We start from the raw sequence: 18,502 nt of genomic DNA, 5'->3' as shown, positions 1-18,502 counted from the left end.
AATGGGACATGAGGTATGTGAGTCATGGCTGGAGAGTTTGAAAGTGTAAACAGGTGTGTACAGAAGGTTCCATGTCGCCATGCTATTGTGCAATATCTGATGCAGCGTCTAGGAGTACCAGTGAGTCTGTGGATCTGGGCCGAAATGTCAGAACAGACAGAAAGATCAGCTGATGCAGCAAGGACTCCGTCCTGAATGCAGCTTCTGACGAGGCTGACACACCTTTGAAATGTCTGCTGGTGTGATTAAGTGCTATACAAATAAAGGTTGTTTGAATGATTGACCTTCTAGCAAGAGATGTGGGTACCACATTTGGACCACACTAGGTGCATTCTGTGTGTTCTTGGTATGTGTGTTCTCATTGGTCAACATGTCCATTGACTAATGATAAGCTCTGCCAAAACCCTGATTTGTCCTGGTGCTCAAGTCCAAGTCCAAACATACATTTCTTGTGACCACAACTGAGATTGGAGACACTTCACCACGTAAGTGCACACATTCCTGTGTCACAGACGGATAATGATGTTCATTTGCTTTGAAGGGAGTCAGACCTCAGTGTTGACAGTCTTGCCTGTGTTTTGTTAGTAGTGTGTGTTTCATGAGGTGAAGTTATAGGAATAATGTGTAAGAAGTGACAGAAAGAGAGAGAGAGAGAGAGAGAGAGAGAGAGAGAGAGAGAGAGAGAGAGAGAGAGAGAGAGAGGGAGAGGGAGAGGGAGAGAGAGAGAGAGAGAGAGAGAGAGAGAGAGAGAGAGAGAGAGACCTCTTATCAGTGGATCCTGTCATTAGACATCCTTTGATTGTCCTCCTGTGCTGGCGCCTTCTTCCTGAGAGCCATGGGAAACCCCCCTTATTCTGACTCCTGTTTGAACCACCCAACACACAGGTCACAAACACACATGTCTGTCTGTCTGTCTGTATGTCTCTGTCTGTCCGTCTGTCCCTCTGTCTGTTGATAGATATATAGACCTACCTACCAACCTACCTAATGGAGAAGCGACTTCCTCAGTCCTAGTTTTGCTGTGCCAATCGGCCTCACAGACCTACCGTTACAGCCTAGTAACAAGCAGGTTGATTATCACACCTCTTCTGGTGGTTGCCATATTTATTGTACAGTATATCCCTCTTCAAAGATAATGACCTTGATCTTGAGAATTTCAACTTTTGCACTCATCGCAGATTTTTGGAAGGCAGTCACGTGATACTGTATGCACGTTCTATTGGCTGACGGCATCCAGAAGTGCGATATGTTCTGTGAGTGAGTCTCGGACTTCCATGAGACTCAAAAGTGGTTTGAGCAGTAGATAACAGTGTAGGGAAAGGTAATACAGATAGAAGTTGATGTGATATCAGTATGGGGAGGGTTCATAAATGTTTAAATTACCATAAATAATAAGATAAATAGTTTGTCGCTCTATCCTGGAATCATTAATCCTGATGGCGCACTGTATATCATTTTAGGTACACAACTCTGATGACATATAATCACAAAACAAAAAGCAACAGTTGCAGGAAGACAAAGGCACAAAAATGTGTAGGTCAGAGTAAAATGTTGAATTCAGGGGTGTCACAGGATATTGCAGTCTTTGACTGCCTTGTTGTTATTGAAACTTGACTCTCCCCTCCTGTCCTGAGGTCATATTGATGTCAAAATGGGGAATGTTTGGAAGTATGAATAGGCTGCTCACATACATGAAGAGGGACGAAATTGTCCTTTAACCTGCTACATGTGTGTGGTTTCTGCAATCCAACTTCTGTTGTGCCTGTCAGGGTGGGTCATGGGATGCTCCCTGCATCCCTGCAGGATGTAGAGGTCACATGTTGACCCTATCAGCAGACTAAAAGCAGTAGCATGTAAGTCTGCAACGACAAAAGGGAAGGGCCTTCATAACCATCCCATGTGTGTATTCATTCTGCCCTTCTCAGAGTGAGGGCAGAATCGAGCTACTACAGAGGAGAAAACATTAATGAGGAGAATGTCGGCATTTTTCCTTTACGCAGAAAAAGACATTTCAGAGAAGACCTAGAGGGAAAAATAAGAACTATCATCTCAAGTTGATAATCAATGTACTTTAGACTTTCTCAGTAAAGGACATGTCTATTCTGTTCCCCAATTTTAATTTACTGCTATCAAGCTGTTGGAACTAAAATACAGTTTTCATTATTACATAAAAAATGCATTTCTTCAGTGTTTTAAACAAACCTAGTTTTAAACAGGTAAGAAGGGATAAAAAACAGTGTAACTATGAAACACGGCATCATGCTATGATCTGGGAAGAAAGTCTGAATGATTTTAAAGAATGTAATGTAAAAATCCAGACAGAGGCAGTGGTGCATCACCACAGTACATTTCCTGTTCCACGACAGTGGAGCCCAGACGGATCCACAGCCCTGTGCTTTCTTACTGGGTCAGTCATCAGACTCAGTGCCCCAGTGTTCAGGGTTACCTCTGGTTATGTAATCTGTTTAACACAGACTCCATTGTGAATATGTGGGAGGTCTGCTGGTAAGAACACCCAGTGAGGTATGCTAAGCCATATAACTCCACTTACCTTTGTTTGCAGCTTCACATGCTGATGTACTGCCCAGCGCATAATCAGTGTGTACTGCATACTGTCCACTAGACGAATGATTAAGTAGGCCAACAGAAATCAGCTGCTTGTGTGTTCTGTCGGCTCTGATGTACTGCCGACCTTTACAAGGTGCCAGTCAGCTGGGCCCAAAGCACAAGTGGAAATCAATGGATAGAACCCCTGTTATCAGTCAACGTTGAAAAGATGACTTTAATATTTTTCCTGTCAACCTAATTAGACTAAATTCTTCATATTGTTTACAAATAGATACAAACAATAAACCAATGAGAAAAAGCAATGAAGGTCTGAGAAAAATGAGATCCAGTCTCAGCAGACGCTGTACTACTCTACTTTGAAAGCAGAGGACAAGAAAAACCTCTTTTAACATTTTGACTTTCAAATCAATAATAGTTAATTTCATTGACGGATTTGTTCCACAAACAAAACCAAATCCTGATCTAGTCAGACATTTCACCACAGCCAGGATTTTCTACACTACACGGTTATCTTACTTAACTGAAACTGAAAAGGGATAAAGAAAACAATGGCAACAAGGCAGTCAAACACTGCAACATCTTGAGACATCGTCACATTTTTGTTTCTCTGGCTTCCTGAAATGTTACTTTTTGTTTTGTGATTATATCTCATCAGGTTTCCGAGATGTGTAGCTAAAAAGGTATAAAAGTGAAAACTTGACCTTGACCTAGTTTTCTCAAGGTCAAGGTCATCTCATTTTAATCCCCTTTGCCGCCCGAGTAATGTGCTTTTGTGTTTCCTCTTTCTATCTGCAACGTTGTGAAGATATTTGGTGTATGGATGGACAGACACACGTTGACAATTATTTCACACATAGTTCACACATTCCTCTACAATTTGTAGTACTTCTGCCAGTTTCAGAGGCAAAGCTTTTGTCGCCAACGCAGAATACAACATGTAACAATCATGTGTGGGGCATCAGCTTTCACTAGCATACCAAAACCAGCCTTTCAGTCCAGCATTACCAGCTGCATCCAAACTAAGTGCAGAAACTGTCCCACAATAGATTGCTGTCTCTGAAGAAGGCATCCAAAGAAACCATCTTGCGCTATCATGTCGTGTCAGCAACTACTTGAGCCAAGATACCTTTGCTAATATCCTCTATTCTGTCGCTGGTGGCAAAAGTCATGCTGGTTTTCCCAGCATGACTTTTGCCATCTTCAATACAGCTGGTTTTATGAGTGTTTCAGCAATGGTATGGGTTGCGGGTAAGTGACTTCATGTGATGCTGTGAGGATTGGTTTGTTGATGGGTACACAGCCGAGAACAGGCAGAGTAGCCTTGCCATTGAATCTGGCTCTCTTCACCTTTAATTCAGCAAGAGTTAGCTTCTTGTACTCCCCATTCCATGCAGTTTAAAGAAGTGTTTCTTTTTTTTTTGTCGGTGCTGGACTAGAACTGCTGAACTTGGTATTGCAAATCACGCTGGTTGGAGGCTGACTCCATCACATTCCATTATACATACAGACCCTTTCCAAAAAATTAGAATAATGTGGAAAAGTTGTTTAATTTCCATAATTCCATTCAGAAAGTTAAACTGTCATATATTATAGATTCATGGCCCACAATTTAAACAATTTCAGGTATTTATTTGTTTATTGTTAGATAATTTTGGCTTCCAGCTCATAAAACCCACGAAAACAGGATTTCAAAAAATTTGAATACTGTGAAGAAATGTCTCAGTTTTTTCAGAAAAGAAAGAAAGAAATCAATCAATAAAAATATGGTACTTTCAACATCAATACTTGGTTGGGAATCCTTTTGCCTTAATCACTGCCTTGATGCCACGTGGCATTGAGCCAATCGACCTGTGGCATTGCATAGGAGTTATGGAAGCCCAGATTTCTTTGATGCTGGCTGTCAGCTCTTCTTTGTTGTTGGGTCTGGTGCCCCTCATTGTCCCCTTGGGAATACCCCATAGATTCTCAATGGGGTTTAGGTCCGGCGAGTTGGCTGGCCAGTCAAGCACTGTGATGGCATGAGCATCAAACCAGGTTTTGGTGCTTCTGGCAGTATGGGCAGTGGCCAGGTCCTGCTGGAAGATGAAATCTGCATCTCCATACAGATCCTCAGCAGAAGGAATCATCAAGTCCTCCAAAACATACTGGTAGACTGTTGCGGTGACCTTGGATTTAAGAAAGCAGAGTTTACCAACACCTGTACTGGACATTGTACCCCAAATCATGACTGACTGTGGATATTTCACACTGAACCTCAAGCAGCTTGGGTTCTGTTCCTCACCAGTCTTCCTCCATACCATTGGACCTTGATTCCCAAATGAAAGAACACTTTACTTTAATCGGACAAGAGGACCTTGGACCACTGGCCAACAGTCCAGTTCTTCTTCTCCTTGGCCCAGTTGAGCCGCTTCCTTCGTTGGTTCTGGTTCAGAAGTGACTTGACCCGAGGAACCCGACAGTTGTAGCCCATCTCCCGTCTGAACGTGGTGGTTTTTGAAGCTGTGACTCCTGCCTCAGTCCACTCTTTCTGCATCTCTGCCAGATTCTTGAATCTTCTCTGTTTGAGAATCCGCTGAAGCCCACGGTCATCATCTTCTCCTGCCACATTTTCCCCTTCCACTAGACTTTCCATTGATATGCTTGGACACAGCACTCTGTGAACAGCCAGCCTCCTTAGCTATGAACTTTTGAGGTTTACCCATCCTATGGAGGGTATCAATGATAGTCTGCAGTCTTCCCCATATTGAACCAAACTGAGACAATTGAACCAAACCAAAGCAATTGAATAACACCTGGGGAAACCTGTGCATGTGCTTTGAGTTTAGTAGATGATTAGTGTGTGACACTCAGTTTAAAACATTCATGCCCTGATGATTTCTTCACAGTATTCTAATTTCTTGAAATCCTGTTTTCGTGGGTTTTATGAGCAGGAAGCCAAACTATGTAAAAAAAAAACATAAATACCTGAAATTGTTTAAATTGTGGGCCATGAATCTATAATATATGAAAGTTTAACTTTCTGAATGGAATTATGGAAATTAAACAACTTTTCCACGATATTCTAATTTTTTGGAAAGGGTCTGTATTAATCCATAGTGTACAAATTCGTTCGACCATGTTCTATTTTTTTTTGATTGACATAGTATGAAGAGATGAAAATATTAGGAAAAAAATCTCACCACATACCATTACGACAGTCACAGGTCGACTACTGAACACTGAACACGGCAAATTCCCTGCAGCAAAGATTGGCCAAGTGGTGTAACATGATCACCCGTAACCAGTGATGGCCAAGCGGGTGCGTGTCATCACAAATTAAGCCAGGTGTGCATCTTGACCTCCGCTGAACCTCTGAAACTGACTCACCGAACCCATGGGGTTTGATCGAACCCAAGTTAAGAACCACTGGCACCCCTCCAGCTACTGGTTCACACGCCATGCTTTATTATTATTGTTATTCACAGACGTTTAGGTTGTAAATGGTTGCTCTTGTGTGAATACAGCAACTTTAGAAAAAGATGGGCAAGACGCAAATATCAGTGGGGCCAAGCCCACCCTGGTCCCTAGCTAGCCCTGGCTCTGTTATCAGTGGCTACAGTCCCATGTTTTTATATGTGTGTCCTACAGGATTTTGTGTCTTTGCTGCGGATGTTTAAAACAAAAGTCGATAATTTTTCTAGAAAATGAAAGGGCAGAAGACAAGGACAAAGAATAGAACAAGGAGGTGGAAAGAACGTGTTTCCTTCAGTCATTTCCTCTATAGAAGTGACACACACACGCACGCACGCACGCACGCGCACACACACACACACACACACACACACACAGGTACTGTATTACATTACATGTATTGTTATGGTGTTAAACATGCGTATTTGGTCTTTTGAGTGTCACCATTACTACACACACAATATCATGACACTGTGTCTTCAGAGGGCTAACCTTTTAACATTTATCAACTAAAAAACAGAGAGAGAGTGAGAGAGAGAGAGAGAGAGAGAGAGACTGGATGTTATGATCTTAATGCTGACTCGGATCTGGATTCTCTCCTGTCATGTAGCAGCGCTTGACAAACAGCTTGTAAAGTGTGGCGAGTTTCGATCCCAGTTATGTTCCATTAGATGTTTTCTTTGTTCAGGAAACACACAGTACTGTTGAAAATACTACCATTGTTTGTTTTTGAGATGTTGTAATGGAAATTTGTATTGTGTGTGTCCTGATTTGACTCTCATCATGTCACTACTGAGAACATGCTTCAAAACCTCTCCATGCGACTGCTGGGCTAAGTCACATCTTAGTTTGTTCGGACACAGAGAGGTGACAGCAGGTCACAGCCCATTAAACCATATGGGGAGCTGAGATGCTGCAGGCCCAGTACCCCTCTCTAAGGAGAGGAGATAGAGAGGAGATGGAGACCTGTTTTCAGTCAACTCGTTGTTTTGGGGCATTCCAATGCGTAATAAAGATGTCTTAGTTTTGGTGGAATAAAGATATTTCAGTATTGGTGCATCCCATTGTGTAAAGTCGCCTAATAAAGATGTTTTACAGGTGCGTGAAAGCCTTCTACACTGCCTTCCCAGGGGTAATGAAAAGATAAGGATGTTTTTCCTCAGCTGGGGGTACCACCGAAGGGAGGGGTGCCTGCGAGCTGGAACTGGCCATTAATGAAAGTATTTGACAAAACAGAAGTGAATTCCTTTTTTTTCCTCTCTTGGACTTTGTGTCAACGTGATAATCTTGTAAATTGGCTTTTACAAATAAACGTGATTTTGAAAAAATCAAAATGAAAAAATCTCCCTCTTCTCTCTATCTCTCCCCCTCCTTTCCCCTCCTCTTCCGTCTCGTAGTGCTGCCCTGCTCTGCTTCTCCTTCTCTTCCCTTCCCTCTCCCTTCTTTGCAGACACACTCCCTTTCTTTCCTCCCCTCCCTCCCTGACTCCTGACGGGCTGTTTGCAGCTTAGGGCTTCTTCTGCACAACTGGAGCTGGAAAAACTGACCACAGACATATGTAACGACTATAACACACACACACGTACACACACACAGCTCAGGACTCTGCTGTGTGTGTGTGAATCTGAAGACAGGGCAGAGAGATCTTGAGCTTTGTTTGTGTGGATGTCTGGACAGCCTGAGCTGGTGATGGCTGTGATGCCGGGGATGAAGAAGCAGCTGTCGACAGAGTGGAGTCTCACCCTGTTCTCACTGGTTCTGGAGACCATGACATCGTCTACTGGGATTACGGGGATTACTGTCTTCTTCAAGTATTTACATTGGCGCGTCTGAATGGTCTCGAGCTGGGAAGGTGTGGAGATGAAGCGTGTCAAACACGTTATAGGTAATGTTCGATTAACAGGAATCCTACAGTGACACACAATGTAGTTAGCTCTTCGTGTCTGTTACAGCTTTTTTCCATTTTAACAGCGTTTTCCATCTGCAGCGAGATGGCTGAGCTGGCAAAGTATTTCCTTCTACTTTTAAAGACTCTGTAGATGTGTATGTTGAGATTGCTCCCAAAGTAACCGATGTTAACATTTGGATTTCTGAATGGATGTATAGATGTATTTTTACAGTGGATAGTGGTGTTGGCAAAAAGGTTCCAGGTTGGGTTCTTTTCTGTGTGGAGTTTGTTCTCCCTGTGAGTTTGTACGTTCTCCCTGTTAGTTTGGTTCTCCGGCTTCCTCTAATCTCCAAAAAACATGCAGCTGAGGTGATATGACACCTTAAGGTGTCAGTGTGTGCGTGAGTGGTTGTCTATGGCCGTGCGATGAGCTGGCGGCTCATCTGGGGTGTACCCCGTCTCTTGCCCACAGACAGCTGAGTCAGGGACCAGCAGACCCGTGACCTGCAAGGCGATTCAGACGACTGCAATAATTTATTAATCAAATAGCGTAAATGGAACTGATCAAATGATTAAAACAAAATATTTTGAAGTGGTCAAAGAGAGTAAAGTTCCTGTCTGGATACTCACTGGTGTAGTGCATGAATTTCAACAGTTTATGTGTATGATGTTAATGATGTGGATGAAGTCTGAAATTGTGTGCACTGGTCCTTCATTGGTCCTTTTTTCACACATGTGTAAATACGCTCAGCTAGCCTTGACTAACTCGCTGTTTCACGCGAACCCTCAAACCTGAGTTATGTTGAAACATGATGAAAATGAATGGGAGGCTGGTTCATCTGCTCTGTTGACTGATTGGAATAGAAAGTTTGTACCAGTGGTGGTCATCCAACATCGGTGTTGGATAAATGGAGGCTTCGGTTATTAAGACAACAGTGTCTGGTGCCTCAGCAGACACAGTGATCCAGCCAATGGCATGCTCCTTGTTACAGCAATACGTGGAAAGGCTGGAATCATTCCTCAGTGCTTTATGGCATTTGTAAATGCATAAAACAGAGTGAAGACGAGTAAAGAATTCCTGGTGAACTCACACAGGAGACACAGCAGATTGTCTACACACAGCACTAGTGTACTTTGAAACTTGACTAGTGGGCCAATTTTTACTAGTGGGAATGCATCAACTAGACAAAAAGATGAAGTTAAACAAAAATGAGCTCTAACTTAGTTTAAATCTGGAAATATTCCAATGAGTACAGATATGCAGTTGTCAAACAATTTTCACAGGTGGTGTTTGGGAGTCCTGTAGTTTGAATGGTCATGTGGTAATGGAGGACCTACCTGATGTTGGCCCATGGGATGTCAGTGGATGTTAAAAGTGAAGCAGATTTAATGACTGCGGCAAACGAAAATATAAATGTCATGCTGAGAAGGATCAGGACCCAATGCAGGACACGAGTAGAGCAGCTTGATTTAATCAAGAACAGGCAAATATTCAAGAATCACAACAAATCATGAAAATGTCCAACAAACTAGAGGATCTAGAGGTGAACGGGTAGAGTCAGAAGTCAGGCAGGGTAACACAATGCTCACCGAAGTACAGAACGATCTGGCAAAGAACCAAAAGAGAACCCGGCTTAAAAGGCCTCAGGCTAATCAGCCTGATCAAGCACAGGTGTTGAGAGGTACAACAAGTGCGGCGACGAGACTCCGCCCACGAGTTCGGCCTCTCTTCCTGCCACACCCCAGCACAGCAGAGCGACAGAGCACCAACACCGATCCATGACAAATACGGACATTGACTTGTGGATATTGACTTGACCAGTCGCTTTAAGTAGAGAACGTAATGGCACCAAGGCCAAACAAGCTGGCTCATTGGTTTAGTGTGCCTGGTCATAGAATTAGGTTCTGTAGTGTTTAATTACTTGAGAACACTATGAAAAAATGTCCTATGTTTAGAAAAGAGTCCTGGCCCTTTATCCAGACCTGCAGTAAAATGTATATACTCATGTTTGGCAGGCATCACAGCCACTTTGGGTTTTATTCCACCCAATAAAGTTGTAGGGGGTATGAATCTAAGATCTGGGTGGTGACTGAAAGAGTGAGGTGGTGAATGCTGGTGGCTGGACTAGCATCCTGTCAGGTAACTGGGCTCCGACTGAGAGATGAAGGAGCTATTGGATGACAACTTCCTTTCGATGCTCTCTGGGCTCGTCTAAATGGGAGGAAGTCCTGGGGTGGAAGGACTCTTTCGTTTGACCTCATGATGTGTCAGGATTACTCAGGAGGAGCTGTATTGGGAGAGGGACATCTGGTGTGTTGGATTCCTCTGGTTAGCTCACATTACACAGTTACATCATTAGACAGTGTTATTTTTTAATTTCTTTTTCACCTTGTGGAAGAGGTGGAGTGTGCCACCCTCCACTGTGTTCTCACTGACCTTCTGATTTACCCCAAACAGGTACACACAATGCAAAATTGGAACTTTTATTCAGTTAGACGGCTCATGCCATGGACTTGTTAGTCATCTCAGGAGGTTTCCAGGTCAGAAGTTGGTCTATAATGAGAGATAATGTTGACCTTCTATTTAGCGTCAGTTTCTTGCCTCTATTCCTGAAGCAGTCTGTCATCTTTAAGTGTTTGCATACCATCAGTAAAGCAGGAATTCACTCTGTCAAACTGAGGAATGTTTTGGCCTTTCAAGCGGCTGTTCATGGTTTACAGCTTTCCTCCTTGTACTGTAATTGTGGTTGGACTGAATAAGAGCAGCTGCCCAATGCAGAACCAAATGATTTCACTGGCTTATGACTAATTGTAATTGTCTAAAACCTCTACAGAAACCTTGTTGCATTATATTTTTTAGTTCTTTTTGTCCACATTTAAACCCATAATCTCATTGATTCAGTTAGTGTGCATGTGGACTGACACTCTGCTCACACTCAACACTCTGTTTGTCTACAAACAGAGTGTTGCTATCAGTCCTTGAAGTCATAATTCATAACTCTGTTTGCACCTCTCTGATCTACTTTGATGTTACAACAATACTAAACATCTTCTGAGCTGAGGTGCTTTGCTTTGGTTCATAACTGGGCTGATACTTTCCTGAACAGCCAGAGAACATTTCCTCGATCCTTTTCCCCTTTGCTCTTTTTATACATAATGTTTCATGCTTTGCTTTGCGCTTGTGAACTACCTTCCCCCTACATGCACTGGCGTCAGTAGTGCAATCCTGGTCATGTTGCTCCATTTGTGGCATTTTTGTGGAGGCCTGGTCTTCATGTTTTTTTTCAGGGATGGGTTAGTTTGACAAGGGAGTGTTTGTTTGGGATTACCAGTAGCTGGATGAAGGCACCGTTGCTGGTTTTTTACAAATTGTGTTTTTATACTCAAAATGCAGTTGTGTCAAAGTCAATTATATGAATTTAATAGATTTACCAAATTGCAGGCAGTGCTTAAAACATTTCTGATGCTTATCGAGATCATCCTCAGTAACATTTCACCATCTTCACACATGATCATGTGTAGTGCGTCACAAGGTCTCGGTTTTTACCTCACAATATTGCAGCTTGCACATTTGATTATTATTATCTCAAATTATGGAGCTTCTCCTCATCTTCTCATCACAAACTGATGTTTTCTCAGTATCCCTCCATCAGTACCTGAAAAGTATCTTTAGCCTGAAGTGAACTTTGATCAAGTTTAGGTGCAGAACTAATGAAATCTGTTGCTTTATATACATTAACATACATTAACACTAACATTATTAACATTAAAAAAATTTTGTAAAAGGTTGTGAGAAACACACAAAATATCGGAGCACTGTTTCACTCTACAACACACTAATGACAACATGACAGTCCCTATGACTTACAAAATCAGATAATACAGTAAACATATGCAGTGGTGATGAATGTCAACCTATTTTTTGTTACTTAACTGCCCAGCAACACAAAATACTTCGAGACCCCTGGCAGTGTTAACCTGCTAGGGGTCATTCTGGTTGATACGGGATATCACATCGATTGTATGAGTTTCTGCATGGAACTGATTATAACTGGAACTGTTTTGAAACAGAAGTAGTTGATCAGCAGACTCGAAGAATAGACCCCCCCCCCTTTATCTGTCTTTAACAGACCAAGGTTTGTTCATTGCCTTTTTTTCAGGCTCCATAACAGTCATTAATTCATCACATTTCAAGTGGATTTGGATGTTTTTTTTCCAGGTTTCATGCAGTGTGTGTGTCAGATACAGATTGTTACTGAATGTCTTACATGTGATAAGAGAATACGACTGTGAGCGTGTTCTAAATGCAGGGAGAAATAACCCCTAAGTACCTCAGGACACCAGGAATCATCTGATGAATCAGGTGATTCATGCTTTGGGGGTAGAAATGTGAGCTCTGCTTCCGTCTGTGATGGCGGCTTCATTCTGCCCACCAGACTCAGATACCTGCACCTTCACCCAACACCAGCATATCATGATTATAATGATGATGGATTGATAGATAAATACGTACTTTATTAATCCCAGAGGAAATTGCACAATTTAATATTGATAATATTGATATTGATGATGATGATTATTATTAATAATGTTATTTTTGTTATTATGATAATGATGATGATGATTATAGCACGACAGAAAATATTCTTCTTATATACATCTACAAATCAAGAACATTGTTATGGGAAGGTGCCAAGTAACTACCAGCACCAAATATAAAGACAAGATAAGACATGATGAAAAATATATTATAATTATAATGTTAGTGACAAACATGATACTGTATACTATATCCATTCTTGATTTTTGACAGTTTTAATACAAACATCCCAACATGATAAAAGTACAGAATTTCACAAAATTTATGTGAAGTCCGATAAAAGCCTCGAGATGTTTTGTTAGCTACCTAACAGGCGCACTAATGGCCACGGCAGAGTAACGTTTACTACAAGGATACAGGTATGCTGCTGAATTTTGAGTTTGCTTCAATAATCGGTGAGCTATGACTGTGAATGGTATTCACTGGGCTTCTTCTGTGTTGTATGATGAACAGTTGGTTAAACAATGACTTCACAGCACATCAGTTTTCTTTTTCTTTTCCCTTTAATTTAGAAGTTATTTGAGTTTTACTCATCTGTTGGTCCATCTTTCCATCTGTTCATGTCCATATCTACAAACTATACACACCGGCTATACCAAACTTCACACATAAATGAACAAGTTGCAAGTTTTTCCATGAATATTGGTCATGTTTTTTTCCCCTGTTTGTTTAATGCACACCTGATTATGCTATTTCTTTTACGATGTCTATCTTTAAGCAGCATAGGATACCTCTCTTGTGTGTTTAAGTGTTTGGCTTCACTGACTGAAATTCATTTTTTGTCGCTCAGCATATGAGCATTTATTTGATGACCATGTTTCTCCTTGCAGATGAGATCATGCAGCAGGAAATCAGGCCCCTGCTGGCTGTCGACATCATAGAGCAGCTTCATCGCCAGTTTGCCTTGCTCTCAGGTACGTGTCAGGACTTAAACTGGACTCTCAGAATCCTCAGGAGTGAAATGTGTGTTAAATTTTGGATGATGGACCTGCCACTTTTTGATCATTTTGCCACTTGTTTCTCATGACTCTAGAATCGGTAGCCTCTGGTCACTTGTGCTAGAAAAAGAAGATACAACCGTAACCATTTGATGGAATCTTGAATAGAATGGATGGAGAACCACTGCTGTGCTTCCTCCAGAGATACAATATTGCTGTTTTCACAGGCTGAACTGTAATAGAAAGAACTTAAATTATTGTAAATTTATACATAAACCATATTTTATAAAGTTATTAATGAGATTTAATTCCCAGGTCCTTGACTCCTACAGTTTTTTCCAGAATGTAGTGTAAGAAAGCAAACATGTGACAGAAGCTTTCATCATGCTAACTCTTAGATATTGTGCAGTAAAGTGTATTTTCATGTCAATCACTTGAAAGTGAAATGCTGCTAGGGCAAGTTTAGATTCTGGGGTCAAAAACTAACAAACAAGCAAGCAAAATTAATTTATTGGGAAATTAAGAAGTAACACAACAGACAGTATCACACATCTGAATATAGCAGGTGAAAGACAAGCAATTACTATGCATTGTGTAAACATGTCACATCGGCTGAAGCGTCCGGGATCACACACATCCTTAGTGGAAAATTTAAACTGAGATTTTTTAGCTTAATGCTGCCATCTCGTGGCACTTTGAAGATGCAAACTCTTTCTTTATCTTTCTGAAAGTGATGGACAAGACCCAACAACAACTGAGATAAAAAAGAAAAAGGAGAAGATAGCAAAAGATTTTATATTTAAGCAAATTTGTTGTTGACATCAGGAGAACACGCCTCCACCTTAACATGTTAATAATTACTATAATAATAATGATAATCCATCCAAGGTTATCCTCTAGAAGACAGAATGACCATAAATGTCTCGTCTTTAGCCTCTTTTCCACCTGGAGGGTCTGGAGCCTATCCCAGCTGACTACGGGTGAGAGGCGGGGTACACCCCGGATGTGTTGCCAATTCACCAATACAAAAGACAAACAAACACTCACACACTCCACACCTATGGACGATTTCGAGTGGTCACAATGCAATCGGGAAGTGGGATGAAGTCGGAGAACCTGGAGAGAACCCACACAGACACGGGGAAAACAAACAAACTCCTCATAGAAAGGAATTGAACCCGAAACCTTCTTGCCGTGGGTCATCAGTGGTACCCAGTGTGCTACTATACCACCAAAACAACACCAACTACAACCAATGCAGTCACAGACTGTAACATCCCTCAACACCCATGAATTCAGAATTTTACCATGACCTACTTGCATTGGTCATAGATCAAAGCCAGTGCTCTGACCTACTGACATTGATCAAAGCACTAGCTTTGATCTGTGTTCTTACTCACACTGGCCTTCTTCCTCATCTTTCTATCTTATCTGGTCCCTGAGTATAAAAGTTGAAATTTGACCTTGACCTAGTTTTCTCAAGGTCAAAGTCATCATCTCTTTTTCATCCCCTTCGCTGCCCGAGTAATGTCCTTTTTGTTTCATCTTTCTATCTGCAACAGTTGCAAAGATATTTGGTGGACATACTAACCGACGGACGGACGGACGAACACATGATGTAGTAATTATAATAGTTGATTTTATTTAGAGGTGCTTTTCTTAACACTCTTGGATGCCGGATGACAAAAAAAAAGTGAAGTGCAGAAAGTTTCAAACAATGGTTAGATTACAACAATCTGAAGTAAAGGGAAATGTGTGTGAAAACACTGAGCAGACACCAGAGTAAACACAAGTATCTACAACCAGAGTTAGATGTGACTTTCCCACAGGAGAGACTGTTTGATGTGGATGATTGTTGTAATGCAGGAGGGCGTGGGAGAGATGGCGCCCCCATCATCACCTTCCCAGAGTACTCAGGCTTCAGTGACGTGCCAGAGGAGGACTTCCTCAATGTTGTCACTTATCTAACCAGCATCCCCAGGTAAACATACACACGCACGCACACACACACACACACACACACACACACACACACACACACACACACACACACACACACACACACACACACACACACACACACACACACACAAACACACACACTCTCTCTCACACACACACACACACACACACACTTACAGGTCACAGATGTAATAAAGCCTATCCCAGCGACAGGCAGGGTACACCCTAGATAAGACGTCAGCTGATCGTGGGCCTCATAAAAGACAATGTAGCCCGTAAAGTCAGGTCCTCATTGTAAATGACAAGTGGTATTTAGCTGACCTGCCTGGTTAAATAGTGGCTAAAAAATCAGTGCTTTCTTTTATTGCTACAATAATGAACTTATTCTTGCTCACCTCAGCCTAACAGGAGAAATAGAAATTTAAACCAGAGCTTGTCAAACTTTCCTTGCTTCAAAGCACACATCTGAGCTAAATGATGAAGGCAGCTGAAGGAAGGCACAGTCTCACCAGCCACGAACCTCACCGCAGGTCACTGACCCAAAGTGACTGATCGATGTATTCCCAAGGAAGTACACCACTACATACAAACATATAAATATCTCTACCAATGAAGATCCAAATGGTTTCAATGATGTGTCTGTATCCTGTAAAAGAGAAAAAACCGATAACAAAAAACCCTGAATAAAGTTTTGTGCGACCAGCGGCCGATGTTATCTGGTAAACTGCTTTGGTGAACAAATATGAGCTGACCTACAACTGTCAGTAAAAGTGAAAGTAGCAGTCCAGTTACATCTGATCTCTGCCTTTTGTCTGCAGCCTGGATGCTGCAAGCATCGGCTTCATCATCATCATCGACCGGCGGAAGGACAAATGGAGCTCCGTCAAGGCCTCCCTGTCCAGGATCGCTGTAAGTTCTCCCAGAATTCATGTCACCAGGGTCGGGTAGCGACCAGTAGGTACTCAGACCAGCCTGCTTATTGGTCAGCTACTTTCAGACCTACATCGTGACTAAAGCCGATTCACTAGTGCTTTAACCTGTTACTTTTGTTTTGTAATGAGACCACCAACTGTTCTGGGCAGTAAAGACAAATTAAATATTGTTTATTTGAATATCTTTTTTGTTTCTCTACTGAAATTAGAACCAGTCTGACATTTTTTACTCTGTCAACAGCGTAAAACACTAACATGGTCATCACTTCTTATTCGGACAATGTGTGAGGAGTGAGCAAAGTTATTTTTCTATTATATATTTTGTTAGAGTTACTCTCCAAACACCCTGTGAAAAAATATTAGTTTTCTGAATGTCTTTTGGTGTACTAGTCCTACCATCCCCCCTTGTGAGACATGGCAAGACCCAGGTGCAACCGGGGCTCTTTGGATCACTGCAGCATTTACTGCCTGCAGGTCCTGTATAATCCTCCAGCCGGTGGATGGTGGGGCCTTTTTGACTGAAAAAATAGTCGTATTACATGTTGAATCAGAACAAACAGGTCATTGGGGTCTTGTAAACATAGTACCTTCGTTGTCTCGTCATAACCGCATTTGAAGTTTTAACACCAGGGACATGTTGTTTCAGTACCGTGTGATAACTGGTTTGTTTTGCGTTTCACAAATCCAAATGTGTTCCAAATTGAGAATTGGGCTACCGATGGGGACATCAGCTGTTTCTGTCTTGTCTGGCACAAAAGGTTTTGAGACTTCCGGTGTCTCTGGCCCAGATAGTCATGCTGAGAAATCTCCTTTCACTCTCTTATCACAACAGTTTCTTGTGAAATGTCCTTGTTTCCCACAGTTCCAGCATCCACTATCTTTTGTTGGTTGTCTCTGCCCATAACTAACCCCCTTTCACTTGCCCTTGCGCGAGCAGGCTGCAGTTTCCTCTGCTCAGAGCGAGTTTGTTATGATAATTTTGTGTTTTTTTCCTATGTTTCTGTGTATATTATTCTAACATAAATATAGATAATGTATAGTAATATGCTAGTGTACTCCAGGGAGGAGTTGATGTCCATGAGGGTCAAAGGAGACCCAGCAACACGCGATCTCATCCCCGCCGAGCTCTGACAGAGATATCGCGGATGCCGAGCGGGTCGCGTATATTTTTATTTTTAATTTTATACTGTTTATATTTTAGTTATAGTTTAGTATATATGCCCTGTTAGTGCTGCATGTGTCTGTTAGTGTAATGTATGTCTTGTGGTATGTCCTGTGATGTCAGTGTTTCTTTTTCTCCTGGTGTTTAATCCAGTATTAATTCGTGATGTAATGCCTGAGCAGTGGATATATACAATTACCTCCGGGATTAATAAAGTATCCAAACTGGTTCCATGTCGGAGAACCAAAGCTGGATGGGAGATTTATCGACTCACATGCTGTTGTGTTGTCTAGGGGGCGTTTCCAGGTAACTTGCAGCTGGTGCTGGTCTTGAGGCCTTCCAGATTCTTTCAGAAAGCCATCGCAGACATCGGCATCAAGCTGCACAAGGATGACTTCAAAATGAAGGTACCGGTAAGCATGCTTCTGTACAACCAGTGTCCTCAGAGGCATTCCCTTCACAGGTTTCCTTCATTCTCAGATGTTCCATTCCTATTTACTGTATGTGCAACAGTTGCATTTGGAGTCATTGGAGTTTTCACTGTGAAGAACAAATCTAGAACTTGGATCAATCCATAACTTTAGTCAAAATGAAAACAAATTTTCATCCCTAATAATAATCTCATGACAGAATCTTCATGCAAATCTGACAATAGCTGTTCAGAGAAATGGTTGCCGGCAGGCTCCTTACAATTACAAAAATCACACACTTGTAGTTGGATTTATTCAAAATTCAGATCCGGACTATCTCACTGTTCTCTTTAGTCTTTGTGACAATCTATCAAATGTTCTATCAAGTGTAAATAACCAGAAAAGTAGAAACATCTTATCCCTCAATGCTTCATGGTTTGGGGACTTTGCTGTCCTCTAGTGGCCGATGTGACCTCGTGTCCATGGGTTTGGTTGTGTGATCATGTGTCTTTTGTGTTGTTGTAACATGTGCTCCTGTTTCTCTGCCTCTCATTATGTGTGTTCAGTCAGTGCATTACTGAGTCATTGTTGA

General features: G+C 41.8%; 1 protein-coding gene across 5 annotated transcripts in view; it reads left to right on the top strand.

Moving 5' to 3' along the window:
* Positions 1–18,502, top strand: part of mcf2l2 (MCF.2 cell line derived transforming sequence-like 2) — a 119,626-nt gene that overhangs the window by 4,876 nt on the left and 96,248 nt on the right. For 2 of the 5 annotated variants that reach the window (XM_068319123.1, XM_068319120.1), the window contains exons 1-5: positions 7,480–7,903; positions 13,337–13,420; positions 15,311–15,425; positions 16,225–16,315; positions 17,794–17,913. In XM_068319123.1, coding sequence (XP_068175224.1) covers positions 7,852–7,903; positions 13,337–13,420; positions 15,311–15,425; positions 16,225–16,315; positions 17,794–17,913 — 462 coding nt within the window. In that variant the 5' untranslated portion in view covers positions 7,480–7,851. Of the gene's footprint in view, positions 1–7,479; positions 7,904–13,336; positions 13,421–15,310; positions 15,426–16,224; positions 16,316–17,793; positions 17,914–18,502 lie in introns of those variants that run through there. The other 3 variants (XM_068319121.1, XM_068319125.1, XM_068319122.1) reach the window with 3 other exon arrangements.

The sequence above is a fragment of the Antennarius striatus genome, chromosome 7 (assembly GCF_040054535.1).
Source record: "Antennarius striatus isolate MH-2024 chromosome 7, ASM4005453v1, whole genome shotgun sequence".
NCBI lineage: Eukaryota > Metazoa > Chordata > Actinopteri > Lophiiformes > Antennariidae > Antennarius > Antennarius striatus.
Note: the sequence above shows the minus strand (reverse complement) of the source record. Positions and strands in the feature narration are given on the sequence as shown.